Source organism: Ostrinia furnacalis, unplaced genomic scaffold, assembly GCF_004193835.3.
Source record: "Ostrinia furnacalis isolate ACB-3 unplaced genomic scaffold, ASM419383v2 OfSCF2049, whole genome shotgun sequence".
NCBI classification, from domain to species: domain Eukaryota; kingdom Metazoa; phylum Arthropoda; class Insecta; order Lepidoptera; family Crambidae; genus Ostrinia; species Ostrinia furnacalis.
In genome coordinates this window covers 983367-1004506 of record NW_021132288.1, presented here as the reverse complement: position 1 = coordinate 1004506, position 21140 = coordinate 983367, and the positions used below count along the sequence as shown (strand labels likewise).

Genomic DNA, 21140 nt, shown 5'->3' with positions numbered 1-21140 from the left:
GTGCAACTGCTAAAGGATAATTTAGCGACCACACGTACTTTTGTAGTATATCAGCTAACCAAGTAGGTAATACAAGGCAATTAGTGATTGGTGTAAAAGTTGAAACGGTTATAAATAAACAATATTTTGGTATGCAGATAAAGTCCTTGATCTCAATTGATAATATTGTTTTTACTCTGATTGTCAATTTCATTTCATCAATGCAAGTACAGTTCCTGTCACATCAGGCTTTACACATTTGTTGTGAAATCACCTGTATTGCAACTGCCTAAGGTACCACAGTTTTTAGCTTGATGTGCCATCGTCTGTGCACTTATCTTCCTTTTGCAAATCTGATTAGATATTTGGGTTCTTGGTATAGTTTTGTAAGTCCCCCTTATCAGCTCGTGACCTTATTGGAGTAGATTTATCTTATGCTACAAAGTTATAGGCATTTTATAAAATTTTCAAACATTTCTTTCAATGTTTTGCAAGCTCCAGTGGTGGTTGGTGCTTGAAAGTTGATAAAACTAAAATAAGTTGGAAGAAAAACTTTGAATCGGTAACGAATAGTTTTCCTGTGCCGAACCTGGGACCCCTCACTAGGAATAAACTAAGTTTAAGTATCCCTATCTGTGTTTTCTAAGTAAATCTTAAATATTTAACATTCTAAACCATAAATAAACCTTATTTCACTATTCAAAGTCAAAGCTCTTTCCATTAATCGTGACTGATTAAATGCTACTTTCGATAAAAACTTGTGATAAAAAACAAATTAAGTATATCTTATTAGTGTCATTACGTAGTTGGATTAAGGAAGGATTAGACATATTTAGATATCGATATCTTAACGATTGCAATCGTCGTTATAATTGCAGGATTCAATACCTAGGGAAAACACGAGTATGTATCTATATCTATACTAATATTATAAAGAGGAAAGATTTGTACCTATTTTTGTATGTTTGTATGTTTTTTATGAATAGGCTCAAAAACCACTGAACGGATTTTGATGAAACTTTACAGTATTATTATTCATAGTCCAGAATAACATATAGGCTATAATTTATGACGATCTGTGACAAACGAAATGTTACGCGTGCGAAGCCGCGGGCGGAAAGCTAGTATGGTACTCGTATAACTTTAACCACTTATTGGTTGGTAGGTCTATAGATTTTAACCAAGACACCAATCGAATGAATATGGTCTGTGGGAATTAAATATTCTAATGTATTTTATCATCAAAGATCAAAATGTAGGTAAAACCCCGACCAGTATTTCACGAAAGGCTTGCTTTCTGCTTGGAGCTCTATCATAATGTATGTAAAAAAGATTAATCGTCACAAGACTCTTATTACCATTAACTAGTCGGGTTTTTACAACAAAAATATTTAATCAACATAATCCTATTATGATAGAGAAAACCTACAAAGTTTACAACAACTGCACCGTAGCTTTTTCATATTTTTTTTTATTTTAAAGTGTAAAAACTCGCCAAGTTGTAAGTATTATTTTAATAACAAACACTCCAAAATCTTGTACCTAGTTAATTTTTCAAGACAGATAAATGAAAAAGTTTAATCGTAGTTTATTTCCATACAATGTAAAATGCACTGCGCATTTTTCACTTAAGACAGACATAATTTAATATTTATTTGTTTTATAATTAACAGTCATTATAAACTTCATGAGTGTATAAAATAAACCCAGATGTTTTATTTCGTCCAGATTACCGTTATCACGTAAGTAGGTACTTTTCAGACGTATCCTGATAAGAAATGAAATATTGTTTACAGGTTATTCTTATCTTATCAAAATACCTTGCTGAAAAAACAAACTTTCAAATTTTGCGAGCTTTAGTAATTTATTAATAGGTAGGTATATTACATTAATATTATTATTACATGATTAAGGTCGCGGGAAGAGCCTGGATGCGGGCAGCGCAGGACCGTTCATTGTGGAAAACCTTGGGGGAGGCCTTTGTCCAGCAGTGGACGTCATTTGGCTGAAACGAACGAACGAACGATATTACATTACTAGCTCCTGGCAGCTGCTTGGCCCATGTGGACTACCTACTAAGTAACAGTCATATATTATATTATAAGTAGTCCATAATAATATTATAAGTAGGTCATAATATTCATATCTCTATAACCCTTAATAATGCTACCAAAGATGTTTGTTTAAGCGATAAAGGTTACCTGCTTAATCTTTTCAGCTCTATATTTTCAAAATTAATTTAAAGTAGGTACATATTTTTTGCGTGGATATAAACAAAGATAATATAAACCATTGAAAAGTGCTACACCAATCTTCAACCTACAAACTTTATCTTCATTAATTAATTCATTTATCCGGTATTATTAACACGGTTCTTATCCAATCAAAAAGTAGGTTCAGTTGATCGCGATATCTCAATTCGAGCTTATCTTGAGAGATTGGTCTTCGTTTGCGTAAATATAATAAGTCAATGTGAAACTGTGAACTCCGTCATTTTGTAATTTAACGCGTGAGACTGTAAACTAGCAAGGTAGATGATAATCTAACGAAATTCACAATTTTACGGTGACATAGGTATACAAATAAATGTAAAGTCACTCTACTGATACTGTTACCATTTCATTTTGATAAAGTATTAGAATATCGATGACTTGGATATTACAATCGTATGTACCTACATTAGATTACTTTGTATCTTTAAGTACGTACAAATAGATTGGAGTAAAGTACCTCCTAGTTATAAGCTTTTACATTAAAATGTGATAGAAAAGAACGGTTACTAATGAATGTACTCTTATTTAAATTTTGAAATTAGTGTTTCAGTGCAAAAATACATCTTTTTCTAAAATGCAAGAGTCATAAGGTCTGACATAATATAATAAGAAATCACAACTTTTATCACGTTAATATTTGAGTATTTGTTTTATCATACAAGACAAAAAGTAGTAATGAGGATCTGATCTCTTCTTCATCACCCAAAAACTTGTGGTAAAATTTTTAAAGAAGCTTTTTCAATGCTAAAGCTATTGCACAATATCACACAGACTGTCATTTATCAAAAAACCATGAAGGCAAAGGCACGAGCAAAAGCTTAATACATAAAAAAAAGGCGGTATATCACCTGATGGTGTGAAGATGGGGTCAAGCGTATAACTCTTAACATACACGTATTCCGACACCCCGATTATGTGATGATTATAAGGTACAGTGCGTTACGTTAATCGAGTCATGGGAACAATTTAATTCGCTCCTAAGGGCCATTCATCAAGCAGATAAGATCCGGCGCAGGCGCAGCTCAGCTTCGGCAGTCGTAATTGAGGCACGCCCCGACTTTACGACTTGACAAGTACACTCGTGTACATTTATCAAAAATTTAAGCACAGATGATGCAGTAGCTACAGTCAGCGGGGAAAAATAGAAGAGAAAATACTCGTAAAGTAAGTAAAACTGAAAATGCGAGCGTAGTCAAAAGCTTCATCATCATCATCATTTCAGCCACAGGACGTCCACTGCTGAACATACGCCTCCCCCAATGATTTCGACATGACCTGGTTGGTAGCCGCCTGCATCCAGAGCCTTCCTTAATCTATCAAAAGCTTAGGAATAGTCCAGCGTAATTTGAGCCCTCAAGCTGGTAACATTATCACTATCTTTTTGTCGAAAAATACGTATTGTTAATTAATAAGTATAAAATGCTACGAAATAGGTTTTATCAGTTATTAAATTCGTTACATTCCATCAGTTATTTTTATAACCGTCCGATATTATCTTTTATTGTATGATAATATTTTTTAAACGGAGTATACGCATTATTTAATACTTTCACACGTTGACATCTTGCATCTTTTAAACGCCAAAAAAAATTCATTGTCACTTCTATTACCATGACTTTAAAGTTGAAAGTAGCGAATATTTGTAGATGCGCAAAGGCATCGATTTGGCCCGAATTCTCGGCGTCACTTCACAGTGAAGGTGGTCACAGTAAGCCTACCTATCTCATGAAGCAACATGTTTTGTATCATTTTAGCGATTATGACCGATACATATCAATATTGTCTCATTGATCGTACCTACTCATTGAGTCATCAATGCAATCAATATTGATCCATCCATCAATCAAGCTATAAATAAATGAAAGATAAAATTGATGCAATACCTGATTGTTTTATTACCTTGGGCACATGCTTCTTGCATAATAAGTAATGTGAACAATTTATTGCCCAATTACAAATGTATAGGCTTAATGATTTCAGCCAATTGAATGCTGCTGGAACTGAGTTTCCAAGAAGCGTCACAGAGGATAATCTGCCACTTTTAGAGTAAAGGCCCATCGAGGTAGGAGCCTTCCGAGACGTGGTTTCCAAATCTAGAACCCGTTTACTCCACTAATATTGCTCTATCACATGATTATCGTCATAAAATCTTTTCCACTTTCTATCACTCTTCATTGGAGAAAAGTCGATCCTTTACTTCGAACTCCTCCTATTTTCTTAGAAAATTAACTAATTAGCAGTTTATCTTTCCCCGGGACAAAGTTGCCCTTTATTGCTTGGGTTTATATTGGCGGTTGTAGTTTTGGAGTTGCAGCGGTGGGAACAAGAGGTGGCGTAATGATTGAGTTTCTTGCGCTGCTTCTTCTCAGCACTGGCCTATTTATTCTCCCGAAGCAGTGGTAGGGTTAATACTGGGACGTGTAAAAGTGCTTTTTAAAAGTCTAGTTATAAGAATAAAAACATTTTATGAATTTTATTACTTCTAAACTCATCATGTGAGGCAATGTCATTTGAAACACGTTCTGTGCAAAGCGGTCCTTCTGTTCAGCGATTCTATTATATTGTTGCAGTCCGATAAGGATCGCGGTAGTTAATTTGCTTAAGCTTTTTCGCTCAGCGGAGTGTTGCGACACGTGAGGTCGTAATTAACCACGCTTTTAATTGCAATCCAGAAATTGCTAACTGTTCTTTTGGGAGCACACGTCTGTCATGCCCAGTTAAAATTCCTTTACTTTGGTTAATGGGTATCGTTTACTTGATATTCGTTTACGGTTAAGTTTATTGATTGTTTTTTAAAGATATCTCATGGAAATACCGAACTCATTAAGAATTTTAAAGTAAATAATCACTGCTATCAGCAGAGAGACGAATCGCAAGGTTTTTTCCGCGTTGGAATTTATCAAAATCATATTACATATGAAACAAATATTTTCCGAGTCAAATATCATCAACATTTTAAATGACACAATATAAAAGATGTATGACGAATCTACTCTTCCCGTAGTCCTAAGTGAGCAATGGGACGCGATATGAAGAGTAAGTAACACATTCGCTATGCTATGCTATGCGACCAATATTTCACGCGACGTGTGAACTATGCGGCTACATATGCTATTTTTAATTGATCTTTTTTAAATAAAACCAGGCCTGTTCATCTCCGCGAGTTTACATCGAAAACAAAACACGCACGATGGCCCACCTACAGGATACTGTTCGACAAGGCCTCACATACGAGCGAACATTGACTCACGCACGCGTATTCTTGTGTATGATGGAAGAAAATAAAGAAAATGGTGTACTAAATACTGTGCAGTATTTAACTGCCTAAATAATAACAAAAACATAGAATGTACTTTTTTAAGTTGCCTTAAGACACTGAGAGGTAAATAAGTAGTTAATATTATTCATGATAATTCATGCTAAATCATGTATTTCCTCCGCCATTTTCCGCAGTTTGGCACCTCATGTCACATCATTTTAACGAAGTCAGCCCTATAGCTTCGGCGCAGTGCCGATCACTGACGTTTGTCAACAAAATGGTGCTTGACTCTTGAGACAGGCTAAATTACACCATATTGTTAATGACATTGAGCATATATTTTTTTAAATACGTTCGCGAAGTAAAACTTCTGTACGTAGTACTTATTATTATTCTGTGATAAAACTTTCATTTGTTAAAAAAGTTTCCTCAAAAAGTCCTCAAAATCACCTTGCATCATGGTCACCCTACAATAAATGATTTAGCCGGCGCCCCGCGGCTCCATTACGTTGTCCAGCGGCATAATGGCGCAGATCTCTATCGCGCATTATCTCGAGCCTCTTCGGGCCCCAACCACTTCTATTGTTAGGCATTTTTCAGGATAAACTTGCTACGAGCCTTCTAATTTACAAAGTAATACGTTTTACATTTGTGAATGATATTGTCTGGTAAGAAATTTATGTATGTACGAGTTATAAAATATGGCTTACGTTCTACCTACGTGGGCTACGTATTTTTGCGTAACGCATATAATAATATGTAAAATTGTAGGTTTTGATTCATTTTACTGAAAGTTAAGTAAGAAAAATCTAAGATGACGTCTAGAGGAATCTAGATTATCGGATAAGGATTCGAAGACTAGTAAAATCCACTAAAAAATATGCAAATCTAAAATATTTTACGGGATGATTTCGATTGCATAAAATCGTCTCTGAGTCTCGAGAAAATTTAATTTGAATGTCGTAAACGTCCAAGAATTAATTACTTTTATAAGACAGCAGTTAATGCAATCTTGCAACAGCTCAAGTAACTCATGTGATGGGAAACATTTAGCAGTGTTTCGTAATCCTACAAGAAACTAAGTAATCGTTTAGCCATTTAAGTGGAGATACTGTCATGTTTAACCTGTCGCGCTGTGACTTATCTCTAAAGACTGTAAGATCATTATTCTCGTAGGCCGATGTGAAAAAACTAAGCGCAGGTAGTGAACGAGTAAAGTATAGAAATAACTATTACCTACCTACTTGTTTAAGTACTAAATTAGCGAGCTGCAAATTGGTTTGCCATTTAATGGCTGGAAAAGAGAGACCAGTAATTAATAACTTAAAAATAAAGTAACCAGTAGGTACGTCGATCTAGCTCGTAGTTACATGTATATGTAGTAAGCGAAGCAATATTACGACAATCAAGAGTGGAAGGGAGGTGAAATTCGTGAATAACTGGTAGGATTGCCACTTAGTCATCTCTACCATAAAGAAGATTAGATAGAATACTTGAAAACAAAAATTGGTAACCAAAACCATTAAATTTCAGACGTAATTTTATCGTAATAAAAAGTCAGAAGGTCCCATACAGCGCTGTTGGGCAACCATAAGGCAGAAAGAAGTACTTAGGTATTTTATAGTGTCCAAATCGTGTGGCTACTTCCACGTCTTTTTCGTGCCTCCACGAAGCTCATAGAACATAATTTATTGAACAACCCCGTATCGGGATCAACGAGTTATCGGAGGAACTAAGTGGCGGGACTACTTTTTACATTTTTTTGTAGTTTTTAACCATTTATGTCGTGCTGCGCGATGTAAGTAAAAAAAACGAGATACCCTATCTCTATTATGAAGTTTATAAATTATACATGAGCATTGACAACAATGAAATGAGTTTTCAAACAAGTTTAGAGGACACAGATTTATTTTTTATTTTAGTATAATAATTTTAGTTACCTCAATTACAAAGACAAGTCATTTTTCTAAAACAGAAACTAAGCATTCATAATAAAATTTGATATCATTCATTCTTCCGGGTACGCCAGGGAAAGAGTAAGAGAAATATGGATTTTAATCTTTTCAACTAATTAAAAACTGATGTTTCTAATTTTTTTATCTTCAGAGAACTTTTACTCGCACAATAAAAAATATCCTAAAAATCATCCCTGCAGCGTGGTCACCCTACAGCGGCGCAGGCGCAGTATATTGCCGCGATAAGCGCGCCCAATAGTGCACCGCCCTTTGTCCGCTTATCACACTCTAATAGCTTCCAGACAGATACGGTTATTGATGGGGAAGCCCTTACAAGCCGTAGGAAGAGCCTTAGGATCTCTAAGTACCTATGTAGAAGCTTAAGCTGTTTTGTGGTTCCGGCTCAGACTTAGAAGAACTCGATTTGTTTGGCTAGACTTACATGAACTAACATTAACCTGAATAATGTAAGCTCTCTGAAAGACGTTTTTTATTAGAAGACATAAAAAGGCAGCATAATCACCTACTTCTTAAACTTGATTATTTGTCAAGCAAAGGCGTTTCTGCGCCCCACTGAGCTGCCTTGACTCAGTTAGAATTCAGCATAGAAATTGAAGGTGAAAATCTATGCGTGTCGCCGTAGATAAGATACCAACAGGGTAACTATTTCGGAAAACTAAGTAGATAGAAATATTATCATTTTAAAATTCCAAGAGCTTAGAACAAAACAAACATTAAAAGCAATGAAAAAAATCATAATCCGATTTGAAAACCAACAATTTCGCGTGTGGTGTTTTAGCATCATTTAAATTGCATGCTACCCTGCCGATCCAGGTAGACATGTGACCTTATCTGACTAACAAAATAGTGTCTTTATTTGTCTACCCCACATTTAGGTACACCTGTGACCTCTGCATTTTCTAATGGGATGTTTCCTGGGTCAAAAAGCAAGAGTTTTAATTAGTCCGTCAGTTAACTTATCAAAAAATACTCTACACGTATTTTTCACTTTTTCAAACTAATGAGTTCATAAGAAGAGGCCCGTGACGTCAATGCGTGCATAAAAGTTCCGCACGTTGTGACGTCGTGCGGAACTTCACCGCACCATAACTATGTAATTATTTGTTTGATTGACAAATAAAAATATATGTGTCCAATATTTTTTGATATTAAACATGACGGACTAAAAAAATTTTTTTAGGAAACTAGCCTTTTTCACTAAAGCTGTGTGATGGCGATGGACACTGAGGCTCTATGAATAATAGATTCTCATAAATAATTGAGCATCTCGTGAAAGAGCGACCTGATTAAAGTCGCAGCTGGAAATCAATGAGGAAAAGCTATTTATTACGCTCTTCAATAGACGTCTGCAGACTGAAGTGATGATGCATGTTAATTCTGAGACATTACTTCATTATAAGTCATTTATTTTCAGCAAATGAAAAGCGGTTTTATTTCTTTGGCACGGCCTACAGCCTAAACGGCTTGACCGATTTTAGCGTGAGAGGTGTCGTTAGATTCGTATTAATTGTGAGTGTGACACTGGCTATATTAATATGAAAAAAAAAATAATTTAGGCGCCATAATGTCTTCCAAAAAATGATTATTATCTTTTTAGTTCATTTTTAAGCAGTTGGGTCTTTTGTTTCATGTTTTATGCATTTTTTCAATCTACTCAATACTCTGTGGAACTCCCTGTATTCAATTCTGACAAACCTAAAACATAAAAGCTGTTCCATCGCACTGAAAGGATGTGATTATGCATAAATTCGGCCTCACATCACCCGCGTCCATTAAGCCAGCGCACGCGCCGCCGCACGAATTGCACGCTTTTAAAACTAATAAATTCCAGCCAGGTGTTTTGGTAAAGTAATGAGGCGATTGAAAAAGGTTTAAGCAGGCATTTTAAAGGGTAATTAATTTACATACAAATTAAAATTTCAATTTACTTGAATATCTTGAACTTGAACAGTAACTTAGTATGAAAAGTCTTCCTTCTACGTTGGTCTACTGGTTCTATAGCACTTTATAGAGCGTCTTAGATCATTTACAATCTACATAATTGCCATAATGAATTTCATTATTATTGTGCTATCATTATACTTTCACATAAAATATCCAGAATCATCTAGTTCGGGAGCTCTACCCCCATGGAAAGTTCCATAACATCTCACATTTATGCTTTAGAAAAATAAGAAGGTAGATAAATTGAAGGAAGGTGTAAAACCGGTAACTAGAGTCGGCCAATTTTAGTGAACTTTCCTTCAACGCACACAAGATTTCGAGAAATAAATGTTCGGGCGCAGTCGGGTAAAAAAGGGTTAAGGTATTTGATTAAAAAGTCTCTATATTATTATTATGGTCTGACCTTTACCCACAACTGGCGTTCTCACCGCAATGGCACTCAGGCGCACTCGAAGTTCGAACAGGCATGATTAGAGATGTGCCGCTGAGAAAGTTCTCGTTCCCGGCAATATTCCCAGTGAGAATATTCTCGAGAACCGAGAACGCTCCCGGGAATATTCTCAGTGTTCTCGACAGAATGCATTTAGTTTTAATTTTTATTTTGTTGTTCATATGTGATATTATCTGTAATGTTTCGATGTTTTGTTAACTGGGCGTTATGACTAGTCGTTATAAACAAGGCATGAAACGTGTGAGTGAGATATTGCTGTCTTGCTCACTCTTTTCGTGGCGAACGCGTACCGCGGCTTTAGGACTCGGCTACGGTATTTGAACATCAGTGTGCCTCTGAGTTTTAAGGCCCTTGCCACCCTGGCGGATTGCAAGCGGATTCAAAGTGGATTTAAAGCGGAGTGGCGACGCGACANCAGTGGGCCATCACTCTCTGGTTTACCCTACATCAATTATAAAGACAAGTCATTTTAAAACAGAAACTAAGTATTCATAATAAAATTTTGATATCATTCATTCTTCCGGGTAGGTACGCCAAGGAAAGAGTAAGAGAAATATGGATTTTAATCTTTTCAACTAATTAAAACTGATGTTTCTAATTTTTTTATCTTCAGAGAACTTTTATTCGCACAATAAAAATATCCTAAAAAATCATCCCTGCAGCGTGGTCACACTACAGCGGCGCAGGCGCAGTATATTGCCGCGATAAGCGCGCCCAATAGTGCACCGCCCTTTGTCCGCTTATCACGCTCTAATAGCTTCCAGACAGATACGGTTATTGATGGGGAAGCCCTTACAAGCCGAAGGAAGAGCCTTAGGATCTCTAAGTACCTAAGTAGAAGCTTAAGCTGTTTTGTGGTTCCGGGCAGACGTGCTATACTGCTGGAAGAACTTGATTTCTTTGGCTGGACTTACATGAACTAACATTTTTACAGAAAAGAAAAGAAAGACGTTTTTGGGTTCCGTAGTCCTGACAAGGAACCCTTATAGTTTCGTCATGTCTGTCTGTCTGTCCGTCCGAGGTTTTGCTTGGAAACTACTGGCACTAGTTTTAATGGAAGACAATGAAAAGGCAGCATAATCACCAACTTTTTAGATATCATTTATTGTCAAGCAAAGGTGCCAGGAGGTGTTTTTGCAACTCAGTGGTTGCCTTGACTCACTTAGAATTCACTATCGAATTCGACGGCAAAAATCTATGCGTATCGCCGTAGATATGATAATTATCAACAGGGTATTTGAAAATAATATAAAATAGATACCGCTTCATCGTACCTACCTCGCGGACGTGGTGTTAAAAACGTCACTTGCTAGTTGACCTGCCGTCGATTTAAATGCACGTGCGACCACTTATCTGACTAACAAAATAGTAGTAGGTAACCTTTCTTCGTCTACCCCACATTTACACCTGTGACCTCTGCCTTTCTAACTAAGAATTAGTTTGGTAGACAATCCCCAAGAAGAAAAGTGATTTTCACTAGAGCTAATGTGATAGCGATGGACACTGAGGCTCTATGAATAATAGATTCTCATAAATAATTGAGCATCTTGTGAAAGAGCGACCTGATTAAAGAAAAAGCTGGAAATCAATGAGGAAAAGCTATTTATTACGCTCTTCAATGGACGTCTGCAAACTGAAGTGATGATGCTTGTTAATTCTGAGACATTACTTCATTAAAAGTCATTCATTTTCAGCAAATGAAAAGCGGTTTTATCTTTTTTTACCCGACTGCGCCAGAAGGAGTGTTATGAGTGTATGTAGCTATGTATATTTCTTTGGCACGGCCTACAGCCTAAACGGCTTGACCGATTTTAGCGTGAGAGGTGTCGTTAGATTCGTCTTAATTGTGAGAGTGAAGCTGGCTATTTTAAAATTGAAAAAATCAAAATGGCGAATTTAAGGTGCCATAATTTTTTTTTATTATCTTTTTAGTTCATTTTTACGCAGTTGGGTTTTTTGTTTTGCATTTTTCCAATCTACTCAATACTCTGTGTAGCATTTTCTGTATTAAATTCTGACTAACCTGAAATATAAAAGTTTTTTCATCCCATGGAAAGGGTGTGATTATGCATAAATTCGGCCTCACATCACCCGCGTCCATTAAGCCAGCGCACGCGCCGCCGCACAAATTGCACGCTTTTAAAACTAATAAATTCCAGCCAAGTGTTTTGTTAAAGTAATGAGGCGATTGAAAAAGGTTTAAGCAGGCATTTTAAAGGGTAATTAATTTACATACAAATTAAAATTTCAATTTACTTGAATACCTTGAACTCGAGCAGTAGTATGAAAAGTCTTCCTTCTACATTGGTAGTGGTTCTATAGCACTTTAACACTTATTAGAGCGTCGATTACTTACGATGTACATAATTGTGAAACTTCGTTATTATTCATTATAGTTTCACAAATATCCAGAATCATCTTGTTCGGGGGCTCTACCGTCATGGAAAGTTCCATAACATCTCACATTTATGCTTTAGAAAAAGAAGAAGGTAGGTAAATTGAAGGAAGGTGTAAAAGCGGTAACTAGAGTCGGTCAATTTTAGGGAACTTTCCTTCAACGCACACAAGATTTCGAGAAATAAACCTTCTGGCGCGGTCGGATAAAAAAGGGTTAAGGTATTTGATTAAAAAGTCTCTATATTATTATTATGGTCTGACCTTTACCCACAACTGGCGTTCTCACCGCAATGGCACTCAGGCGCATTCGAAGTTCGAACAGGCATGATGGACGGCGTCCGCGCCGCTTATGAACCAATAGAGCTGTCAGTTCATGATTTGTTTGGCTATTAAGAGTTTAATCGTTCCCATTATGGACGTGTCCTGAATTCTTTTATTGAATATATTTTGACCATTTTGTCCAATTGTGAGATGCCACTCTTCCTTTTGTTTGTTGGTTACCTACTTATTTAGAGTTTGACACAAGATATTAATAAAATCAGTGTTCCCTAATCAACATTTATTAAGCAGTTTCCTTATCCAAAACTGTTTTACTCCAAAAAATTTGAAGACCTTAACCTAGGCGCAGACCACCGATTTTTTATCGGCGGATAGTTCAGTCGGGCAGTTAATCAGTATGGGCATGTATGGAAGTGCGCATTACACCGATTGATTCTTCATACAAATTAGAATCGGGCCCAACTATCGGCCGACTAAAAAGCCAGAGCACCGATCTAGCTTAATTTGTAAAAATAATTTGCGTGTTTATTTCTTACTTGAATACTTAACTATTATAATTATATAGAGTTTCAATTCCACAAATTAATTCTAAATGTATTTAACTATGACATTTTAAAGATTTATGGTTATAAAACCACACGGCGCCAAACGGCCCTTGTCACTGACAAGCCCTAGAGCAAACTATTTCTGTAGTCCCAAAGATATTTGGATTGCCACTTTATCAATTATTCGAGTTGAAACTTGAGTAATTCCCGCGCACGCGCCGCTTGCGCCAGCGCATAACGCGGGAGCGAGGATTATGGCGCACGACGCGATCTAGGACGTATTTATAAACATATCTAAATGCTATGAACATGTACACGAACTACTTGTCAATTGTTTTATGTACAATAGGTCTTTATAAGTAAAAATTCATAAATCTATTTTGCACCTGAAATACATATAACTTGTTTGTAAGGACCTACAAGGTGTTGTGAATGGAAATAATGTGAATGACTGTTGATAAATAGTTATGAAATGAAATTGTAGCAAAATAGTGTTAATTGGGTGTTATCACAATGAAGGACGTTACTTAGGTCGGGCAAAGTCCGATTCACGGTCGATAAAAAGATAATTTTTGCATCGCATCAGAACAGAAATGATTGCAAATATTACGGGCATGAGTCACTGATAATATCATTATGACACGTTACGTTACAGAAGAAACTTAATCATAACAACTGCTTAAACTGACATTCGACTAATTGAAAAAGAAGATCTAGCTCAAGGTATCGACAACGGTCTACTGATTCGGGGGTCACTATGGTTTGATCCCTGTCAACCGCTGGAGTCCAGCTTACCACAATAGTCCAGCCTGGACTGTTGTAAGAACATACTTTAATTTAATTAGTTCAACTGGAGAAGCCAACAAGAATATTGGTGGACGAGAAAATATTAGATTTAAAATGAAAAAAAAAAGCCTACTGTCTATTGCTAGGTACGCGTTATAACTGCGGGCCTTCGTCGCAAGACCTGCCGCAGTTCCATTACCATAAATATGGGGCCGGCAGTCACACTGTTGGTACACTAGTTACGGGCTCAATTAGTAATTTAGATTCGTTTGCATACTACAATCTAACATTATTTAGTTGCACTAATCTGCCACGGTCCTGGACAAATGTGACAGGATAAGTGCTGAGTAAAATCAATAACTATCGATGCCACAAGGTGTCTCTTCTCTAGAAAGATGCTGAGAGAACAAACCAATCAATCACTTATTTATAGGACCTATACCTTACAAATCTGATTGACATAATTACGTACATCTTGAAATATCTAAACAGGGAATAAATATTACTGGCAGTGATTTTACAAACAGTTTTTACAGTAAGTCGATATTAATAGTCTGATTTGCATCCAACTTCTGAGTGAAGAGGAAGAAGCCAGTCTCTAATCTATGGTGGAAGACGTAGCGTGGGCAGGCCTCCTACTAGGTGGACCGACGATCTGGTAAAGGTCGCGGGAAGAGCCTGGATGCGGGCAGCGCAGGACCGTTCATTGTGGAAAACCTTGGGGGAGGCCTTTGTCCAGCAGTGGACGTCATTTGGCTGAAAAGAAAGAAAGAAAGAAATCTATGGTGACCACAGAGGTTATGCACGAGTATGGATGTATGAGTATAGTCCAGCTTCGACCTTATTGAGGCCTGTCGACTGTGTATAGTTAAAAACTGAATAAAAGTACTCACATCAGGCAGGGTGGCGACGAGCTCCACATTGCCGTAGTCCCCCTCGGCGAGGGTGGGGCTCTGCCACCAGGTGGATGGGTCCCCGTCCACCGCGTACGCCGCCGGGTGCCGCCGCGACTCCGGCCCGACGGACCCCTCGCACACATCGCAGACTACGCCTCGTCTGGGGGCGAAGGTAATCAGGTTACATGGAATATCAGCGAATGTAGGTAGATCGTTTCATCCACGAAGACGCGCCCCACCATTCTTCCGCTAATGTTTGAGTGTTATCGGTATACGCTAAATTATCCATAAGTGCGCACGCACACTACAATAATGACGCTCAGATTGCTCGGATCAAAAGCCCCGCACCCCGCGCTTCCCTCGACCGAAAATTGGTGGGGCGCGTCTTCATGGAAGAAACGATCTTTAACATTAGAACCTCTTTCTGTAACACTGGGAGGACAGTAACTCCCCGTGGTGTTCTTTGGTCATTCATGATAAGCCACAGAAATGTTTATAAGAAATGTGTTGTTTTCAACAGAACAAAACAGCTTTCTTCGTTATCTTCTGTGTCACAACAACAATAATGCAGCGATAATGCTAAAGTAATCGGAGATTATTAATTAGTCGGAAATCCGGGATAAAGCTTATCACTATGTGATTGTTTAATCTGCAATTATCAATTAATTTTGTTGCGCTTTACCTAAACAATAAATAAGACAGATATAATTGCTAGACTGAATATTTAACACTTTATACAACATCATTAACAAACAATTACAAAACACAAGGTACTTCAAAAACACTTCATTCCAATCCTGGAAAGTGAGTTAATTTTCATTTGGCTGTATGTGTACAAGGGGTAGCGCACCGACGAGATGGTCAGACGCGGTGAGGAAGACATTGGGCGGAAGTTTTTAACTGCCTCTGTGGTCTAGTGGCAAGACCACCTGCTTGAGACGCAGAGGTCCCGGGTTCGATTCCCAGTGGGGGCAGATTTTTCCGTTCGGTTTGGTTGGTGGTAGGGCTTGTTCTAAGTCCGCCTGGCTAGCTACCACCATAACAACAATGTTAACAGCATTGTTGTGTTCCGGCAGTTAAAAATAAGATAGCCAGTTCCTCCGTGGTTGAGGATTCCGGGTGAAGCTTGCTTCCACCTTCGGCCTGATCATCACTTACCATCAGGTAAAATACAGGCCAAGAACTTACTCATTGTGGATTAAAAAAAAAGTATGCATCGTGCGGTTCACACAGCTTGTGACCGTAGTCTGTTGAGAAAAAAAACTGCATGTTGGCGCGTTCCTCAACAGTGAGGGACCGAGGAAGATACGGTGTTTGTAGACATTCGACATACTTGCCAGGCGTGTCCCTGCAGAACTCCTCTGCACCGGCGCCTCCGCACGTGGCGTTTGCTGACACGTGAGCGTAAGGCGCTACATCCAGCGGCGCGGGCAGCAGGCTCGAAGGCTCGCTGTCGCTGGCTGCTAGCACCTCGCCCACTGTGGTGCCGCTCAGCCGGTCTAGCAGCGCTCGACCTGGAAAGGAAATTGAATTAATTCAAGTCTGGATATGATTCCAACCATTGTCATTGTGCAATGCACATGTATCTTTCACCCACGACACTAAGCTGTGTACGGAGGTGACATGGTGAATGGTTCCTTGTTGAATACAGAAGCATAAAAAGGTATAATTCCAAAACGAAGAAAGAAACTATTGATCTTTATTATCTCTAGTAGAGGCAGGTTGTTAAAAAAATCAATTACTAAGTACATTTACGAAATTGACCCTAAAATCCGTGGAATCGACATGTGTGGTCAACCTGAAAGTATCCATTGAAACGACAATTTTTCACATCAATTAGGCTCAGACGTATAAAAGCAGTAAATTTGCTGAGGCTTGAAAGGAACTAATTAACTAAAGGCTGATTAACGACCCACAGAAGAGATCAAGTGAGCATTAAAGACCGGTAAAACCAAATAAGCACCTACCTACATAAAATAATGTAATCGTATACGTTTATGTGTATTGACAGATTTCAAAAAGAATATAAGAGTATACAGCGAATTTAGGTAATGATTTTAAGTCCGTGGGTCTTAAAACTAATTTGTATTCTGTTGCTGTACCTAAATAAATAAATAAATAAGATTCGGCCAAACCAACGCGATCAAACGCGATCAGCTAGCCGGCGTGCAGCGATGGCGACCAGATTTAAATGCATTGATCGCCATCGCTGCACGCCGGCTGATCGGGTGTGATCGCGTTGGTTTGACCGAACCTTTAGTCCTATTTGTCGATTACAATGTGAAAACCTTAACTAAAGCTTGACATGAGGAGAACGCACGCAATTAAAAATATTCACAGAGTTCTACTGGTTCTACAAATAGGTAGATGTTGATCTCAGTGGCGGAAATTAACAGCTTGTCAATAAATGTTAACAGCCAATCCACAGGAAAAGATAACACGACGCGACAAGACCCTAATTAAGTATTATTGCCGAGAGAGACATCTAATTTGCGTGTACCTGCATAAATGACTAGTTTTCCATGCCTGGGCACGGCTGTTTCATAGCAATTAGGTAAAGGGACGCATGCGTTGATAGGACGTCCCGTAACATAACTCTCGGCTTTCTAAGGGCCGCTTAAACCGCTTAATGCGCAGTGCCAGGTTTGCGTCGGCATGTGTGTGAATCACGGTCTTGGGCTTAGTGTACACTTCCTTATCCAAATGGTGGTTACCTAAAATAGGTATCTTCCNTATCTTCCTTAAGTTATAGGTTCATGACTTCTAATGATTTCCTTGCCTCTAGAAAATGTAGGCCCATTGGATTAGAGATTTCAATGCTATGATTTTTTTTGTTTCAATTCTATGAAATTCTATGAAAAACGTCGAAAAGCACTAACGACATCGAGATCAAATGTATGACTACCATTTGACTCCTGATGAAAGGGCTCATATTATCTTGTAAATGGTTTTAGTAGTAACGAAATGGGCAAGAAACATTATAACTAAGATGTAGAGTTTGTGAAGTTATGGCTTGTAGAGTTAAAAACATGGCTCTATACGAGACAGATAACTTATTGATAGTGCAAACCATAATAATGTTCTCCTCTTGGTAACATTTTACACGAAATGTTTTTGGTGAGATTAATTTATACAACTTAAACCGTGTGCACACAGCCTTGATCCGCGTAGACGTAAGTACATCAACAGCTTGCCATCTGGCCGCTCTTCACATCCGATAGGTTTATTAATTTGTATGCCTTCATTATGGTTGTGGGAATGTGGGGACGCGCGTATGAATAAATTCTGTAAGCGTGGTTTATGAATGTTTGTGGTGGGTATTGTGGAGTAATAAAGGGCAGGGAGCTTTATGACGCTGAGGTGAGACGGGCTGAATAGTGAAATTCAACTAGCACAAGCTTTCTGAAGGTAGTTTGGGTTGCTTTTCTTATGAATTCAAAGTTATGTGCAATAAAGGCATAAACACTACCCATATGAAAACAAATTAGGTATTTGAGGGTTACCTACTTTAGCACTACAGGGCAAAAAAGTATTGAAATTGAGTAAACTACATATCTTGGAACCAAAAATACAATGGGCGTCAGTATTTTAACGTTATGTAACATGCAATGTTATGTCGTTTATCGACACTTCATACTGTCGAGGTGCGAAATTAAATCCTTTTTTGGTTTTGAGCCTTACTTGCCCCCTAGGGCTAAAGTAACCCGCAAATACAGTATTTTACGTGGCTTGATATGCCTGGAAACTTTAATAAATAACCAAGAAAACGAATTGACGATTGACTGAAAGAAATAATTCTGGTACCGATCAGTTGCAAAACAGAATTGAATGATCTAGTGAACGTGACGAAGTGACATTTTGATCCTCTCAAGTTTCTATTTTTACCGTGGAATTTGAACCAAATGTGTGTATAAATTCTCAACTTTACGGCACCTTGTTATGAGCTCTCGTGTAGTATTTCAGCTAGCAAGTAATTCCAAGTCATTCTGCTAGCAGACTAGCTCCGGTGTTTATTGCAAGCAAATGTAAGGCACGCACAGTTTTAAATAGCTAAATGTAAGTACGAACGTAAGTTAATGCTTCCAGAAGTCTGCAAGTGAAAGCGTTCTGGATTCAGAATAGGTGCTACATTATAATAAAAATGTCAGTTTGTTGGTTTGAAAATTCTTCACAGTTTTGGTCCTGAAAGAATTGACATGGTTCAATATTTAACACGTTGTTAATTTTAGATAACATATGATTTGAAGTGTAAGTATACTTATTTAAATACTTTCCCATAGAGTTTAAATTTTTAGGAGACGTTTCTAAAGATGAATTCATGAATAAATTAGATTCATCCCAACTAATATTATAAATGCGAAAGTAACTCTGTCTGTCTGTCTGTCTGTCTGTCTGTCTGTTACGCTTTCCCGCTTAAACCTCGCAACCGATTTTGATGAAATTTGGCATAGAGATAGTTTGAGTCCCGGGAAAGAACATAGGATAGTTTTTATCCCGGTTTTTGAAACAGGGACGCGCGCGATAAAGTTTTTCTGTGACAGACAAAAATCCACGCGGGCGAAGCCGCGGGCGGAAAGCTAGTGTGCAATAAAGGCATAAACACCACCCATATGGAAACAAATTAGGTAAGGAGCTACTTCATTATGTGGCCTCATATGCCTGGAAAGTTTAAATACTAGTAACCTAAGACGCATTAGCGATTGACTAAAGGAAATAATTCTGGTACCGATCAGTTGCAAAACAGAATTGAATGATCTAGTGAACGTGACGAAGTGACATTTTGATCCTCTCAAGTTTCTATTTTTACCGTGGAATTTGAACCAAATGTGTGTATAAATTCTCAACTTTACTGCACCTTGTTATGAGCTCTCGTGTAGTATTTCAGCTAGCAAGTAATTCCAAGTCATTCTGCTAGCAGACTAGCTCCGGTGTTTATTGCAAGCAAATGTAAGGCACGCACAGTTTTAAATAGCTAAATGTAAGTACGAACGTAAGTTAATGCTTCCTGTGTGCCTACCATGAGTTTACGTTAGGTGTGCTCGCTAGCGACTGCGTAAAAAAATGACATTTAAATGTATGACATATTGTGCAGCGCCCCTAGCGGCTACTTTCAAGAAATAAAATCGTCGTAGAATTTTTTGACGTATTCGCTAGCGAGCTCACCTAACGTAAACTCATGGTAGGCACACAGAAGTCTGCAAGTGAAAGCGTTCTGGATTCAGAATAGGTGCTACATTATAATAAAAATGTCAGTTTGTTGGTTTGAAAATTCTTCACAGATTTGGTCCCGAAAGAATTATTTATTTATTTATTCATGAATAGAACGGTAGTACCAATTACACTATTCAAACAAGACATAACAAAGTTCAGAATAACATTTAAGTAAGTACTTATAAACAATTTAACTTAGGAAAATGCGAATATTTTCACAGTAACCCAAACATTCTGCTAGTAACGTTGACTTGGTTCAATAGTTAACACGTTGTCAATTAGATAACATATGATTTGAAGTGTAGTATATTTAAATACTTTCCCATAGAGTTTCAATTTTTATGAGACGTTCCTAGAGATGAATTCATGAATAAATTAGGTTCATAATTATGTATTTTTACTTGAAGTATTTTTGAGCGTTACGACAGAAGCATCGATCCCATATTCCCATCGAAATGAATCGCCTAATAAACTAAGTATACATCTTAGATTTCCGGTGAACTTGGGGTCAATTTAACCCAACAAAATGGTTGGTTTGGGAAAATACCACACATCGTTTCCCACTTCAGCGTCGGCCATCTTCGGAGACTCGAGAGTGCGTTAATGAAACGTTTAATTAAGTAAACAAGCCTCTATCTACTCGTATTCATTAACCGGTCCCCGATACCTGTTATTATTTTTTGTTCAGATTACTTTATCAAAATAAAAATGAAACATCTGCCGCATCAAATTCAGTCACCACTGTTTAAAGTTTACGAAGACTATTATGAAGCACTCAAACGCAAACGCGGTGTCACTTTTCAGACTCTTCAGTCCTGATTGACTGAGAATACTTACTTACTTACCTACTTACTCTTGTGACTAGTTTCTAAACGATACCTTGCGTGAATTTATCAAGCCCAAAAATATTAAGAATCAACTAATATTCCTGCATAATGCTTTGCTCCCCAGTCTTCCAAGAATGCTTTAGTTAGTACTAGACACCCTGCAGACTACAGAATTTTAGTCGGCTGATAGTTTGGTCGGGCTGTTAATCAGTCTGAACGAGCGTGGAAGTGCGCACATTACACCGTTTTGGTATCGGGCGATTTCTCATAAAAATTGGAAGCTGAACTATCGGTCGACTAAAATTCTATAGTCTTAA

General features: G+C 37.7%; 1 protein-coding gene across 1 annotated transcript in view; it reads right to left on the bottom strand.

Moving 5' to 3' along the window:
• The window catches only part of LOC114354398 (laminin subunit alpha-1-like), a 48205-nt gene that overhangs the window by 19150 nt on the left and 7915 nt on the right, over positions 1 to 21140 (bottom strand). Inside the window, exons 2-3 of the mRNA XM_028306769.1 lie at positions 16119 to 16299; positions 14783 to 14945 (exon numbers count right to left, since the gene is read on the bottom strand). Coding sequence (XP_028162570.1) covers positions 14783 to 14945; positions 16119 to 16299 — 344 coding nt within the window. The remainder of the gene's footprint in view (positions 1 to 14782; positions 14946 to 16118; positions 16300 to 21140) is intronic.